The sequence below is a fragment of the Rana temporaria genome, chromosome 4 (assembly GCF_905171775.1).
Source record: "Rana temporaria chromosome 4, aRanTem1.1, whole genome shotgun sequence".
Lineage (NCBI taxonomy): Eukaryota > Metazoa > Chordata > Amphibia > Anura > Ranidae > Rana > Rana temporaria.
In genome coordinates, this window is record NC_053492.1 from 322021328 (window position 1) to 322038557 (window position 17230).

General features: G+C 43.6%; 1 protein-coding gene across 1 annotated transcript in view; it reads right to left on the reverse strand.

Moving 5' to 3' along the window:
* The window catches only part of CEBPZ (CCAAT enhancer binding protein zeta), a 173040-nt gene that overhangs the window by 103671 nt on the left and 52139 nt on the right, over positions 1-17230 (reverse strand). Inside the window, 2 exon segments of the mRNA XM_040347790.1 lie at positions 5627-5680; positions 16005-16093. Coding sequence (XP_040203724.1) covers positions 5627-5680; positions 16005-16093 — 143 coding nt within the window.

A 17230-nucleotide genomic window follows, 5' to 3' on the forward strand; every position in this document is an offset into this window, starting at 1 on the left:
TGTGGCAGTGTCACTGATCGTCTGTTCCCTGTTATAGGGAACAGCGATCAGTGACGTCAAACGTCCAGCGACGCCCCCCCTACAGTAAGAATCACTCCCTTAGTCCCCTTTCACACTTATACGACTTGTCTGACAAGTCATTCTCCATGATTTTCAATGAACACCATTCATACTGGCACGACTTTAAGTAGTGCCGACTTCAAAGTAGTCCCTGCACTACTTTGGTCCAACTTCCATGCGAGTTTATGTCCATAGACCTCAATGTTAAACCCTCAAGTAGCATGCAAATCGTACCTGAATAATATAGACACGATTTCAGTACAACTTTGTAAGCACAAGCAGCTTTTTAACCCTTGTCCCACCCAATCCTTTCAGCATAGAAGCCCCTCCCAAGCACATTTTTCCACACACATTCCCTTCCTGGTTATTCCCTCAGGAACAGTGTGCTCCAAACAGGTAAAAAAAGGAGACATCCTCGATAATGAGCAAATCATTCGATTTATCTGTGAGTGCCCAGCTATTTATGATTTGTGTGACCCAAACTACAAAGACAAGATAAACTACAAAGACAAACTACAAAGACAATATCCCACTGACCACCAATGAAGGGGACATTCTTCCCACTGACCACCAATGTAAGAAGCATTCTTCTCACTGACCACCAATTTAGGAGCATTCTTCTCACTGACCACCAATGTAAGGGACATCCTTCCAACTGACCACCAATGTAAGGAGCATTCTTCTCACTGACCACCAATGTAAGGAGCATTCTTCCCACTGACCACCAATGTAAGAAGCATTCTTCTCACTGACCACCAATGTAAGAAGCATTCTTCTCACTGACCACCAATGTAAGAAGCATTCTTCTCACTGACCACCAATGTAAGGAGCATTCTTCCTACTGACCACCAATGTAAGGGACATCCTTCCCACTGACCACCAATGTAAGGAACATTCTTCTCATTCTTCATTATAGAGGACCCAAAATTGACCCCTATCTTCACGATTGGCAATGATGGGATGTACCCAATATCAACATCTTCTCCTCCTCTTCTTCTTCCTTATGCACTGCTACTGCCACAGCAGCAATGACAACTGCGGTGGCAGGAAAAGGAATTGCCTCACACCATGTATGTTTTTATTGGTTCATGCCAAAGTTGTGGCAAAGTCGAAGTTGTACTGATCCCAAATCGAGGCAAAATCGCGGCCGCAAAATCGCACGACTTTGAAGTCGTATAAATGTGAAAGGGGCCTTAGGGCACACTTGACCCCTTAGCGCCCTAGTGGTTAACCCCTTCACTGCCATTGTAATTTTCACAGTAATCAGTGCATTTTTATAACACTTTTCGCTGTAAAAATTACAATGGTCCCAAAAATGTGTCAAAAGTGTCTGATGTGTCCGAAATAATGTCGCAGTCATGAAAAAAAAAAAAAAAAAAAAAAAAAAAAGCGCAGATCGCCGCCATTACTAGTAAAAAATAAAAATATTAATAAAAATGCCATAAAACTATACCCCATTTTGTAAACGCTATAACTTTTGCGCAAACCAAACGCTTATTGCGATTTTTTTTGAAGAAGAATTCAACCACTTTGCGCCCACGCTGTAGTCGAAAGCCGTTTACAGCGTGGCGCTCAATTGCTGGGATGGCGTCCATCGGGGGAAAATCTGTGTTGGCCGTGTCCCTTGGACCAATCACAGCGGCCATTTGGCACTCGATCTTGGTGTCCAACGAGAGACGATCTCAAATGTAAAACATACGAGATCATCTCTCATTGCTGGCTCTCCCTCCTAACAGAGACCGGGGGTGAGGGAGAGCTTCTGTGCTGCAGTGCGATTGTTACACAGTATACAGTACGCAGTGCCCACAGTACATACCAGTGCTATCTGCCAGTGCCACGTACCAGTGTCACCAGTGCCACGTACCAGTGTCACCAGTGCCACGTACCAGTGTCACCAGTGCCACGTACCAGTGTCACTTATCAGTGTCACCCGTCAGTGCCAGGTATTAGTGCCATCTGTCATCAGTGTCACCAGTGCCACATGTCATCAGTGCCACATGTCGTCAGTGACACATATTAGTGCCATCTGTCATCACGCGTCATCAGTGCCATATGTCATCGTCACGTAATCGTGCCATTTGTCATCAGTGTCACGCGTCATTGCCTTCTGTCATCACCATTGCTGTCTAGAAGATTATTTTCAGCCGGGAGGCGTACAATATTCTTGCGGTCAACGGGAGCTCTCTGCTTCGGATTTCTCCTCAAATTCAAATTCCGACGTTGACTATGAGCCTGTCCTAAGCAGTGGAACACTGACGGCCTCAGAGGAGGAGGAGGGTGAGAGCCTGCCCGCCAGATGAAGGCATTCTGGTGGAGGAGGCAGTGCCATCCACCAGCACCGCAGTGCCATTCACCAGCAGCGCAGTGCCTCGGCAAGAAAGGCCACGTACCAGTGCTGTGTCACCTCAGTCCCAAAGGGTTATGTCCCATGCCAGCCTTCCCTACTCCCTTCAGAGCCCCTTGTGGCTTCCTCCTAATTCAGGAGAACCCAACATTCCCCCTTTCACTGCCCAGCCAGGAGTCCAGGTGGACACAGAAATGTTTTCCCCGATAGACTTTTTCCATTTAACTTTTACTGAGGACATGCTTGCATCAATTGTGTCCCAGTGCAACCTCTATGCACAACAATTCATAGCACGTTACCCCACGTCCTATTATGCCCGTCCCTACGAGTGGAGAGCCCTAACAGTGGACAAGTTTAAAAACATTTTGGGCCTCACATTCTGTATGGGACTAAAAGCAAAAAAATGAATTGCGTTCATATTGGTCATCCCGCCCCATCTACCACATGCCCATCTTTTCCTCAGTAATGCCCAGAACCAGATATCTCATGATTATGAGATCCCTACACTATAATACCCAGTACCCTGGGTGACCTGAAATTACCCAAATTTTGATAAGCTTCATAAAATTCGGCCACTACTAAATAATTTTTCTGAAATCTTCCCCCAGACCAACACATATGCATGGATGAGTGCCTTATCAAATTTTCTGTCAGGCTGGGCTTAAAACAATTTATTCCCACCAAAAGAACCCGCTATGGGGTGAAGCTTTATAAGCTGTGCGACCGAGCCACAGGGTACACATATGCCTTTATGGTGAACAAAGGAAAGGACATCCAACTGCATCCCCCTAATTACCCAGACTACATGGGATCAAGCGGGAAAGTCGTTTGGGAACTCTCAAACCCACTCCTGGAGAAAGGCTAGCATTTGTATGTGGACAACTTTTATACAAGTTTTCCCCTGTTCCGCAACCTTCACAGAAAAAACACTCCAGCATGCGGCACAGTAAGGACGAACCGGAAGGGCTTTCCTCAAAGCCTCGTCAACAAGAAGTTAAGAAGAGGGGAGGCGGCGAGTTTACGGAATGAAGAAATTCTGGCGGTGAAGTGGAGGGACAGAAGAGGTGTCTACATGCCTTCTTCGATCCACAACAATACATTCGTTGAGATCACCAGGAGGAATGGCCCAATCCAAAAGCCAACATGTATCCACGAATACAATATGTTCATGGGTGGTGTCGACTTCAATGATCAAATGCTCAAACCCTACCTTGCCACAAGACTAACATGCCAGTGGTATAAAAAAAAGTTTAAATGTGTTTAATTTGGCCATATACAACAGCTATATTATCTATCGCAACTCCACTAAAAAGACCCAAATCCTTTCTTGGCTACCAGGAGGAAATCACCACTGCCCTTATATTCCTGAACGGCCCACCAGAAAACATTCAATCTGATGTGATTAGCACTCTCCGAGCACCACTTTTCCGATAAAATCCCACCCAGACCAAGAGGCCGAAAAAGTCAGAAAAAATGCCAGGTATGCACCAAAGGAGTGAGAATAGACATCACTTATTGTGCCCAATGTCCTTCCCAACCAGGCCTCTGCATAGTTGACTGTTTCCGCAGTTACCATACTTCATTAAATTATTAGTGAAGTATGGTAAACATAACCCTCACTTCCTGCCATTTACCTTCACACCCCTTAGGCCTCTGCTTGCTCTGCAACTGACTCTGGCTTGTAATTGGACCACGCTTCTGTTTATACCTCTGCCTGATCTTGAACTGACATCCTGGCTTGTTATTCTGCCCAACGATTATGCACATACCTCTGCCTGATCTGGAGCTGACCCTGGACTGTTTGACCATGCTTTTTGCCTGCCTCTTGGACTGATCTCGTACCCTGCCACTGAACTAGTGGGATTCATAACACAGGGGTCTCACATATGTGAGGGGTTCCAGAATTGTTTTCTCATTCCTAGATTAGGGTCTGAAGACTCAGAGGCTTCACAGATTTGGGTGGGAGAAGCCTCTACCCCTGTCTCCATTCTGTCCTGAACGAGGTCCTACTTCTGCCTGTAGGACCTATGCTTTCATGCCTCTGCCTGTCGCATGAACTGACCACACCACATGGACCATGTCCCTGCCTACTACCAGGACTAATATTTTGCCACTGCTGACCATCTCTGCCTGCACTGACCCTGGAATGTATATAGACAGAATCCCTGCATGCTGCCTGTACCGACAATGGACAGTATTCCTGCCTGCTGCCTGGACCAGTGCTATCCTACTGTGGACAACTGCGCTACTAAAACCACAGGTAATCTTTTGTTTACCTTTTGCTCAGCAGAATGTAATTTTGGGGTGGAATTCTTGGTATGTGCATGCTATGTGTCCCTAGAACACGTCATGGTGTTCCTTGCATGTTGAGCCTCTGTATGTGGCCAGGCTGTGTAAAAGTCTCACACATGTGGTATCGCCATACTCAGGAGTAGCAGAATGTATTTTGGGGTGTACGTTTTGCCATTTCCATGTTATGTGTTGAAAATATCTTAGAAATTGACAACTTTGTGTAAAAAAAAAAAAAAAAGAAGTGTTGTTTTCATTTTTTCCCCACATTCTCCAAAAACTTCTGGGGAAAAATGAACTGTTCAAAAAAGACTCATTATGAGTAGTATGAAAACTCCCCCTACAAGCTTTAACCACACACTGATAGAAGTCGCAAGACTGCTCTAACTGCTGATGAGAAAAGGTATTTAGCAGCTTATATTTACTAAAACTATTGCATTTCCATGTTATGTGTATCTTGGGAAACCAGATATTGTGAATGTAAGGTCCAGGTCTAAGCTTTAAGCCTAGTTAGCTTTTGACAGGACTTCCACTTTTAAACTAAACTCCATGTTCCCTGTAACTTTAAAGTGGTTCTAAAGGAGCTTTTTTTACCTTAATGCAGTCTATACATTAAGGTACTAAATGTTCTGGGTGCAGCTTCCCCCCTTATAGTGTATTGAAGCAATAAAGTTGGAGAAGTGGTTATAAAGTCAGAAAGTTTTTTTTTATCCTTAATGCACTTGGCCCCACCTAGCCCTGCCCACTGCTTTCTGAATTAGCAGTGTAGCTTCTGTTGCTAAAACCCTCCCACTGTAGGCTTCAATGTCTGGGAAGTAAAGCATGTGAGAAACAAATAAAGGATTTGACACGTTTTTTTTGTTTCCCTTACGAAGCTTCTACATCACATAGTAACATAAAAACCATGTTTAAAATTATGTTGTGCACTCTCACCTCCAGGATAGTCTTTGCAAAGAGTGCAACAGATGGATGAAAGTGATCAGAAAGCTGTAGAAAGAAGAAAAAACTGTTTTAGGAACTTACAAAATGTGGCTTTAAAAACAAAAAACAAAAAAAAAAAAAACACAAACACTCTTTCAAAGAAATTATACAAAAACTAGCAAAAATAGTACAAATATGCATCTTAAAGTGGAGTTCCACCCTAAATTTTACCCCCCCCCCCCAATTTTTCTTAAATATATATATATATATATATATATATATATATATATATATATATATAAAAATTATAGCCCTTCTGCCTCTTCCTCCACCGCAATCGTCCTCTTCCTCCGTTGTGGTGTCTCCTGGTGAATGGGGCACGCTGAGTTCTGGGAACTGTGTGTATCCCAGGAGGCAGCCACCCATTCACAAAGCGCTGTGCGAGTGGCGCATGCGTTTCTCTTAGTCAGGATAGAGGCGCCAGGACCGAGCGATCGCCACCGGGGGCCATCATCATCGCGGGGGCCTAGGACAGGCAAGTGTCCTTAGTAGCTGCCGACTTACAGAATCGCGGGTGGAATCCCGCTTTAAAAAGGACAAGTCCACAAAAACTAAATACCTGCAGACCTACATTTATTTTGAGAAATAATAATAATAATAATAATAATAATAATAATAATAAAACACATAAAAATGAAAACAATGACCGAGTTGTCAGGAATTTGACAGGTTCACAGCATATACATCTTTACGCTTCACAAGTAGTCACCGAAGATTTAAATTTGAGTAATGCAATAATACGATTTTTATTAACAGCTTAGCTGTAAAATCCTTTTCTTAGAACACACCACATGACACAGAGCCTATATTCATTACATAGTGGGTTGCATGGTCACCAGACGTGATTAGACACTGGCACAACCAATGAAGACACGTTCCACCTCCATATAATCCCTGACAAAAGGTAGGTACCTCAAGTTTTGTAGCAAATCCGTGAGGTTCCCATAAGAAGGGGGGGGACCTCTGTGTCCCGTGGTGTACTCCAAGAAAAAGATTTTACAGGTAAGCTGTTATTAAAAATCCTATTTTCTTAAATCGTACACCACGGGACACAGAGCCTCTATTCATTACATAGTGGGACATCCCAAAACAATGCTCCATGAAGGGTGGGAGACACAGATCAAGCAGGCCGCTACGGACAAGAAGCCCAATACTGCTGCCTATAGAACGCTACGCCCAAAGGCAGAATCCTCATGTCCTCTTACATCTATTTGATAGAATTTGATAAATGTATGGACTGAAGACCAAGTAGCAGCTTTACAGATCTAAGCCATCGAAACCTGGTGATTCACTGCCCATTAAGCACTTATTGCCCTGGTCGAGTGCGCCTTAACAGATAAAAAGGAGGAATCCTGTTCCTTAAACCATAAGCTTGAATAATTACTTGGCGAATCCACCTAGAAATGGTTGATTTTGATGCCGCTTGGCCCTTCCTGGGACCATCTGGCACAACAAAACATCTGTTTTATGTATCTGAGCAGTTGCCTGCAGATAAACCTTTACTGCTCTCACTACATCTAGAGAGTTCAATAACCTTTCCCATGCTGTCCATGGATCAGGAAAGAAGGAAGGCAAAACAATATCTTGATTTAAATGAAACGCAGACATTACCTTTGGAAGAAAGGTAGGATGGGGGCGTAGTACAATTTTGTCTTTATGACAAACTAAATAAGGCTCTTTATATGAAAGAGCTGCTAACTCTGACACTCTTCTAGCAGAAGAGATGGCAATCAAAAAGGTCAATTTCCTGCTCAAAAGAATCAAAGGAATATGGCGGATAGGTTCAAAAGGTTGCTTTTGCAAGACTGACAAATACCAAGTTCAAATCCCAGGGACAAGGGAGACTTGAGTGGCAGATTTATCCGCAGTACTCCCTGAATAAAAGTCCGGACTAGGGAATGAGATGCCGATATTTGACCCTTGATGGCACTCAGGGCCAATTTTATATCCACTCCCAATTGGCAAATAGTGCGAATTCTACTTATGGCATACTTTTGAGGATTCCACCCTCTGGATTCACACCAGGAAACATAAGCCTTCCAGACTCTGTAGTAGACAAGCCTGGAGGCAGGCTTTCTAGCATTGAGTGTAGAAACTGGATCTGAGAGCCCTCGTTTCTTCAAAATGTGTGTCTCAGTAGCCAGACCATCAAACTTGGCTTTTGTAAGGAAGGGTGAACACTGGACCCCGTCTTCCTACCGCCATCTTTATGATCTCGGCGTACCAGGGCCAATTTGGGGCCACTATGAGTACTGGTATTCCCCCCTCCTTGATCCTGCACAGCAATCTCTGTAAGAGAGGGATCGGGGGAAAAGCATAGATCAGTGAAAACTGATACCAAAGAATTATCAGAGCATCTGTTCCGTAGGCCAATGGATCTCTCGTCCTGGACACAAAGTTGTCCAACTTCCTATTGAGCCTGGAAGCTAGCAGGTCTACATCCGGCATCCCCCATATCTGGCATATTGCCTGAAAAACATCAGGGTCGAGAGACCACTCTCCTGGAGACAGTTGCTGGCGACTCAGATAGTCCGCTTGCCAAATCTCTACCCCTGGAATGAAGATTGCAGAAGGAACATGTTCTTCTGCCCATGTCAAAATCCGATTCACCTCCTGAGCATCTCGACTCCGGGTTCCTCCTTGGTGATTGATATAAGCTACTGCCGTAGCATTGTCGGATTGAATCTGAACCGGGTGGCCCTGTAATCTGTGTGTCCAGGTTCTGAGGGCCAAGTATACTGCCCAAATCTCCAGTATGTTGATGGGCAGGCTCTCTTTAGTCTTGGTCCAGGTACCTTGGGCTGAAGCTTCTTCTAACACTGCTCCCCAGCCCACAAGAGAGATAGCTGCATCCACAGCAGGCAGACCGAGTTTCTTGGTAAACTTCTCCATAGAATAAAGAACTTCAAACTTTCTAGGAGGAGAAAAACGCTTATCTGGATGTTTCCAGTCAGATTCTCCAATAAAGGATGGATCGGAAAGGCACAAGCAGCCTGTGGGGATTTTAATGAACCCAGAGAGGAAACGGGCGATTCAGTTAATTCAAAGAGGGTAATCTGAATGTAGAGCGTATTGCTTCGGTATAACATTGCACCTGCAACTTCAGAACCTGGGAAGCAGAAAAAGGTTCTTCTGATATTATTGATCCCTCCAAGTCCTCATGCCCTGATGGGGCCTCATCCTCAATTTTTTCTGAAAGGAGATCTAAAACAGAAAAAGGACAAAAAGCGAAGCAGATCTCCTTCTGAGGACTTTGCGATTAATGCAGCGAAATCTCCCTTCTAAGTTGTTAATGGCTGCTCCTCAGTGACATATGCAGGCACCGGCACCACAGGAGAGGATGCTACTCCTGTTAGGATGTAATGACTCATCCTGTATAGGTGCGTCAGATATTACAGGAGAAGGTAACGACCAGGCGCGGATAGAGCTTCCTGTGTCAGGCGGCGGTTCTTTTTTGTCTTTTAGTCTCTGAATTTCTTCTCTGGGTAGATATTTTACTTAGCAAAGCCGGAGGTACCAAAAAATGCATATACTACTGTGCTAGTTTAGCAATTTCATACAAGTATGCAACTAATAACAGTTTTATGCTAGAGTAGGTGTCTATCTATTTTGGGAGTGCTGAACCAACCACATGGAGATCTTACGTGCCCTTACGCGGATGTGTCCCCTCAAGGAAAGCTCCAGGCTTGTGAGGCTCTTATCACTTCCTGCCTGTATGACTGCCAGGAATAGCGTGTCCGCTCAGATGCGCACATGCATGCTCACAGAAATCGCCCCCTCCCATCGCTGCATCGCATAAAGCGCACAACCTAGGGGGTAATGGCAGCAATCAGACATGAGGAAGATCCCCCCCCCCCCCCCCCCCCCCGACACCTGCCTGAGAGGAGGGAAAGGCATCCGTTCATGGCAGAGCTTCTGCAGAGGAAGGAGTGTGCTGTCTGAAGGAACCGACACTGCTCTGGAGCATTGTGAGTGGAACTCGGCTCTTTACTCCCTCCAGTGGTGGCAAGAAAAAAAAAAAAAAAAAAAAGACACCTACTTAAAAATTAGGGAGCTTCAAATTAAAATTAAGCTTCAAACTTATGACTCTTTCCTAGCTTACCTTATCCCTGCCGCAGGTTTTCTGCCAAGCAGAACCAATTTCCCCCCATCACGGCGGGGTATGTGTGCCAACCTTCAGGGATACGGGTTCCTACTTAAAGGAGGCCTCTTCTCAGGGCCTTGTAAAATACTGCCAGGACTTTTAGCGTATAGTAGCAAAAGTGCTGGACCCTAGAGCCCAGTCCTCCGAAGAGACACATTACAGGCGACACCTCGTCCACGAGTTCCGGATACCATCTGGTTTTGGCGTAAAAATGTAAGAGTCTTGGATAGACCAAAAAGTGTAGCTCTTTTACCCCCCCCCCCCAAGGGTTTCTTTGGCAGAGCTTCCGTCAGCACATCCTAATCGCGTCCAACACCTTAGACACTGGTGAAAAAAAAGTAAGGTACTTCCCTTATGGGAGGAGTTATATGGAGGGGAACTTGTCTTCATTGGTTGTGCCATTTTCCAATCACCTCTGGTGACCATACAACCCACTATGTAATGAATAGGGGCTGTGTCTCTCGTGGTGTACGATAAAGTAACTGAAATTGGCTGCAACAATTCTTTTTTTTTTTTTTTTTTAACTATGTGAATGATCAGCCTCAAACTAAACTCCATCTTTCTTTTCACTAGAACTGACAAAAAAGATAAATTCTAGCATTGATCATACCTCTGTACCATGTTGCTCTGTTGACTGCAGATTCCTTGATATTCTGTGTTTAGTTGCTGCTTATATCCTGCCGATAGACCCTGTCCCTTTCACAGCCACTTCCTGCAGCAGCTAGAGTCTAACACTCCCCCCCTTTGTAGTCAGACTCTGCAAATGATGCAACTTGCTTCATAGCTCTGATGGTGAGTGGAATTGAATACATCCAAAATTAGCATTCCCAGTCACTCCTATAGAGTCCAAACCTCCCAAGTCCCACCTCACAGAACACAGCATTATTCATGAAGGAAACCCCTTCATACAGCCCGTTCTGAAAACTAGCTGTGCTGCTGCTGGGTAGGATTGAATGGATCACAGTTGGAATTCAATTCTGCCAAGTTAAATATGGTGGCCAGTGTAAACAGGGAGAGTCGCACCCCTCAGATCCCGCCCTCGTCTCTGAAGTGATTTACATATGAAGGAAACACCTTCATAATAACTTCACATAGCCCTTCTGCTTATCTTTCAGTAAGCCATTATCCTTTGCCATGCTGCAAGACACGGATGACCTAGGAGGAAGTAAAACACATTAAGACCTTTCTCCACCCACATTAAAGCACAAGTGCAGCCTTAGCTCATTTGGCTGGGCTTCTCCAAAGGGTCACAGGAGTGCAATTAGTTTTGCAATCCTGTGACCCGCATTCAGCAGAGAGCAGTCTGAAGTTTGCCCTCTGCTGACGTCACTGGAATCAGTCCAGGCACCACGTCATTAAGACAATGAAGTCTGGATCCGCCAGGAGCCTGGACTGATGCCCGTCTCAGCCTCTCAGCGAGCTGCTGAGAGACTGAGATGGCCGATCCCCTTCCCTCCACAGCTCAGTGCTCCAGTGAGCATGGAGGAGCAGAGAGGAGAGCTGCCGATTGACAGTCAGCAGCTTAACTCTTGAGGATCCGTGAGAAAACAAACCATGGGTGATGTTCGATGGCTCAGTTCTCAAAGATGTGCCGGGGGACAAATGCAGCATCGGTCCCATGCTGCATGCACATGGGTAAGTACAGTGCCTTGCAAAAGTATTCACCCCCTTGGCTTTTTACCTATTTTGTTACATTACAATGTTTGTTTTAATATGAATTATATGTGATGGATCAGAACACAATAGTCTAAGTTGGTGAAGTAAAATTAAAAAAAATATATACATAAAACTATTTTTCAGAAATAAACTGATAATTGGCATGTGCATATGTATTTTAACCCCTTTGTTATGAAGCCCAAAAAAGGCTCTGGTGGAACCAATTACCTTAAAGCGGTAGTAAACCCGCTGCCGTTTTTTATTTTATTTATACCTGAAAAGGTGCAGTCAGCGGCGCATTGAGAGGGGAATATCTCCTAAACCTTACAGGTTTAGGAGATATTCTTTATACCTACAGGTAAGCCTTATTAGGCTAACCTGTAGGTTAAAGTGGTAGTACAGAGTTTACTACTACTTTAAGAAGTCACATAATTAGTGAAATTATGTCCACCTGTGTGCAATCTAAGTGTCACATGATCTGTCATTACATATATACACACACACACACACACACACACACACACACACACACACACACACACCTTTTTGAAAGGCCCCAGAGGCAGCAACACCTAAGCAAGAGGCACCACTAACCAAACACTGCCACAAAGACCAAGGAACTCTCCAAACAAGTAAGGGACAATGTTGTTGAGAAGTACAAGTCAGGGTTAGGTTATAAAAAAAAAAAAAACAAATCGATGATCCCTAGGAGCACCATCAAATCTATCCTAACCAAATGGAAAGAACATGGCACAACAGCAAACCTGCCAAGAAACGGCCGCACACCAAAACTCACGGACTGGGCAAGGAGGGCATTATTTAGAGAGCCAGCACAGAGACCAAAAAGGTAACCCTGGAGGAGCTGCAGAGTTCCACAGCAGAGACTGGAGTATCTGTGACAATAAGCCGTAAGCTCCATTAAGTTGGACTTTATGGCAGAGTGGCCAGAAGAAAGCCATTACTTGAAGTAAAAAAAACAAAATAGCAAGTTTTGAGTTTGTAAAAAGACATGTGGGAGACTCCCAAAATGAATGGAGGATGGTGCTCTGGTCGGATGAGACTAAAATGTAACTTTTTAGCCATCAAAGAAAAAAACACTATGCCTGTCGCAAACCCAACGCATCACATCACCCAAAAAACATCATCAACATCTTTTCAGGCGCTTTTGAAGAGCTTTCCATTCATTTCAATGGAGAGGGGAGTTTTTTCACAGCCCTGCCAGCACACTGCCCCAGTGTTAAAGCATTCATTGATTTTAATGGAAATACTTTTTTGTGAGCTTTTTAGGCGCCGTTTTTAGCATGAAAGTGCCTGAAAAGCGCCTCAGTGTGAAAGTGGTCTAACTGTGAAGAAGCCTTTCTGTATGTATCTGATGCTTATATAGTATGATATAGCACAAACAGCGACCACATCATAGTAATGAATCAACAGCCACAAAGCTAGGCAGCCTACAGGCTTGCACGGATTCCACATTCCAAAAACACTTCAAATCAGCATCAGGGTCTTGATAGCGGCTGCTAATCCAGATCAACAGTCTGTGGACAGACATGCCCTTTTATCTGTCACAAAACCTTTGACAGCACTGAATATCCAAAAATAAATACAATTTAAAAAATGATAACCGTTTCCCAGTCGAGGCGGCGCCTTTTTTTGAATGCAGAGGCCGGGCGTGACTTCATAACATCGGACTCGGCCTCCAACGATCATAGAGGTTTCGGAGACCATCTGGTCCGCCGGAAATCACTATGATCAGCATCCGGGCCGGCGGATCCATTCTCCGATTCACCGATCGCAGTGGTGAGTCAATAGAAGCACCGGAGGGCGGCGGGAGACGTACTCTTTCGCTGCCCATAAGAACGATCAAGCGGCGGACCAGTCGCTATGATCATTCTTGTGGTGTAGGGAATCGCCGGCTGAAAATGCCGATATCTGAATGATGCCTGTAGCTGCAGTCATCATTCAGATATAGCCCCACAAATCAAGGACGTCATATGACGGCCTGGGGGCACCAAGTGGTTAAAGGGATCCAGTGCATTTTTTATGTTGTGCAGGGTGTTTCCTAGGTGATATGCGAATTGGCACTTTATACACTATTAATTTAAAAATGCTTTTTTTTTTTTTATGTGAATTTTTTTTGGTTAATAGTTTTTCAATATGCTTTCTTCTCTTGGGATATAAGTCATAAGATATAATCCTAAACAGTGGTGGAATCTCTGGATGGTTCAATCCCTAGGGGGATACAAGCACAAGTTGATCCACTGTTTGCTAGAAAGGGGTCAAGGAGGTCAGGTGACTTTTGTGTCGTTTCCCTTATGCCAACTTGATTCTGGTTACCACACTTTCTGGGAGAGGCAGAAAATATGTACAGGGAGTGCAGAATTATTAGGCAAATGAGTATTTTGACCACATCATCCTCTTTATGCATGTTGTCTTACTCCAAGCTGTATAGGCTCGAAAGCCTACTACCAATTAAGCATATTAGGTGATGTGCATCTCTGTAATGAGAAGGGGTGTGGTCTAATGACATCAACACCCTATATCAGGTGTGCATAATTATTAGGCAACTTCCTTTCCTTTGGCAAAATGGGCCAAAAGAAGGACTTGACAGGCTCAGAAAAGTCAAAAATAGTGAGATATCTTGCAGAGGGATGCAGCACTCTTAAAATTGCAAAGCTTCTGAAGCGTGATCATCGAACAATCAAGCGTTTCATTCAAAATAGTCAACAGGGTCGCAAGAAGCGTGTGGAAAAACCAAGGCGCAAAATAACTGCCCATGAACTGAGAAAAGTCAAGCGTGCAGCTGCCAAGATGCCACTTGCCACCAGTTTGGCCATATTTCAGAGCTGCAACATCACTGGAGTGCCCAAAAGCACAATGTGTGCAATAAAAAGACGATGACCACTGCACAAGACACACAAGCTGAAACGTCAAGACTGGGCCAAGAAATATCTCAAGACTGATTTTTCTAAGGTTTTATGGACTGCTGAAATGAGAGTGAGTCTTGATGGGCCAGATGGATGGGCCCGTGGCTGGATTGATAAAGGGCAGAGAGCTCCAGTCCGACTCAGACGCCAGCAAGGTGGAGGTGGAGTACTGGTTTGGGCTGGTATCATCAAAGATGAGCTTGTGGGGCCTTTTCGGGTTGAGGATGGAGTCAAGCTCAACTCCCAGTCCTCCTGCCAGTTTCTGGAAGACACCTTCTTCAAGCAGTGGTACAGGAAGAAGTCTGCATCCTTCAAGAAAAACATGATTTTCATGCAGGACAATGCTCCATCACACGCGTCCAAGTACTCCACAGCGTGGCTGGCAAGGGTAGAAAATAAGAAAAACTAATGACATGGCCTCCTTGTTCACCTGATCTGAACCCCATTGAGAACCTGTGGTCCATCATCAAATGTGAGATTTACAAGGAGGGAAAACAGTACACCTCTCTGAACAGTGTCTGGGAGGCTGCGGTTGCTGCTGCACGCAATGTTGATGGTGAACAGATCAAAACACTGACAGAATCCATGGATGTCAGGCTTTTGAGTGTCCATGCAAAGAAAGGTGGCTATATTGGTCACTGATTTGTTTTTGTTTTGTTTTTGAATGTCAGAAATGTATATTTGTGAATGTTGAGATGTTATATTGGTTTCACTGGTAAAAATAAATAATTGAAATGGGTATATATTTTTTTTTGTTAAGTTGCCTAATAATTATGCACAGTAATAGTCACCTGCACACACAGATATCCCCCTAAAATAGCTAAAACTAAAAACAAACTAAAAACTACTTCCAAAAATATCCAGCTTTGATATTAATGAGTTTTTTGGGTTCATTGAGAACATGGTTGTTGTTCAATAATAAAATTAATCCTCAAAAATACAACTTGCCTAATAATTCTGCACTCCCTTTCGATATGGTTAGCAATGAGACCGATTTCCACAGTGGTAATCACATTTTGTTGTTCTGAAAGCAAGACGCAAAGTTTCCATCTGTTCCAATTTCAAAATATAAGGATGCTACACAGCACCACTTCTACTGTGCTGTATTGCTGGGTATAATTCTCAAAATCTCTTTTATTCTATTTGAGTGGACCCTTTAGAGTAGAGTATTGTATGGACCATGTAGGAGTACCACATTTCTTATTTTGTATGAAGGATCCATCATTTTATGTTTTGCACTCTTGCATCTTTAATTTTGTTGCTTGTTCCTCCTCATGTTTTCTTTGCACTATACAACTTCCCACGCCAGATCAACATTTCTTTATTCTGCACATACTAAATAAGCTATGTCTTTTTGAACAATTTAACAAAAAACTTTGTACACCATCTCCCTATCAATTGATAAACTTTATCCTAGGCTACAGGTCTGCATAGGAAAGCAGTATATCTTCATGCTGAAATGCAACTAGCAAAGTCCTCTAGTACTTCTTAAGAATCAATTTACAATAGGCTTTTCAAATGCAATTTAGTATACACAGCATAACAATTGAAAATTGGCAACGTAATGCAGAATTGTCAGTTTCTGTCACAGAGAATATCAACGTACCTTTTTTAGCTCCCAAAGGCTTGTGTTATCAGCACCACAAAATATAGGATTCCTGTTCAAAGCATCATAATGATTCACATTACTAATACCTGTGATATAAAAACAACCAAATGCTTAAGCATTATGTAGTTCATGTAACACTCATAAAGGACAATAAACTATGGATATTTGTTTAGTGTATGAAATTACAATATTTGTCAGTATCGCATGGGTGCTCAACCTGTGTCTCTCCAGCTGTTGCGGAACTACAATTCCCATGAGGCATTGCAAGCCGCTGACAGGTACAAGCATGTCTCCCAACGGCTGAGGCATTATGGGAATTGTAGTTTTGCAACAGCTGGAGAGCCACAGGTTGAGCACCCATGGGACAGATACTCACAATATAGGAAGAAAAAAAAAAAATTTTTTTTTAATATATATTATTTATATATATATATATATATATTATATATATATATATATATATATATATATATATATATATATATATATATATATATATACATATATATACACACACACATATACTCAGTTGCATTGCCTAATTTTCACAAATATATATTTTATAGCCAGTACATTCATTATGTAGTTTTAAATTTCCAGACATCTCAAGTCTCCCGCATTTCCTGGCTGTCAGCCATAGCAGCCCGAGCCGCCCCCTTGCTACCAGCCAGGGGAGGCAGTGGCATGGCCGATCCTAGTGCGCAGGGTGCCTTGCACCTGCAAAGGTGGGGGCGCTGAAGTGCCAGAATTTTCCGCTCCCTCCTTTGTGTCCGTCCAGAACTAGTGTTCTGACTGAGCATAGGTGTGTTGTCCACATGCATGACCTAAACCCAGAGGTAGGTAGCATTGCCTACAGCCGCCGCTTACCCTCAGTACATTGCGGGCAGCTTTTAGCAAGTAGTTAACACAAAAAAAACAGGATTTTTATAACCGCTTACCTGGGAGTACACCAGGGGACACAAAGCCATTCATTACATAATGGGTTAAGGGTCACCAGCAGTGATTGGACACTGGCAAAACCAATTGAATGAAGACAGTTCCCCTCCATATAACCCCTCCCATTAGGGAAGTTTCTAAGTTTTGTAGAAAAGCAGTAAGGTTCCCATAAGAAGGGGGGGACCTCTGTGTCCCGTGGTGTACTCCAAGAAAAGGATTTTACAGGTAAGCCGTTATAAAAATCCTGTTTTCTTTATCGTTCACCACGGGACACAGAGCCATTCATT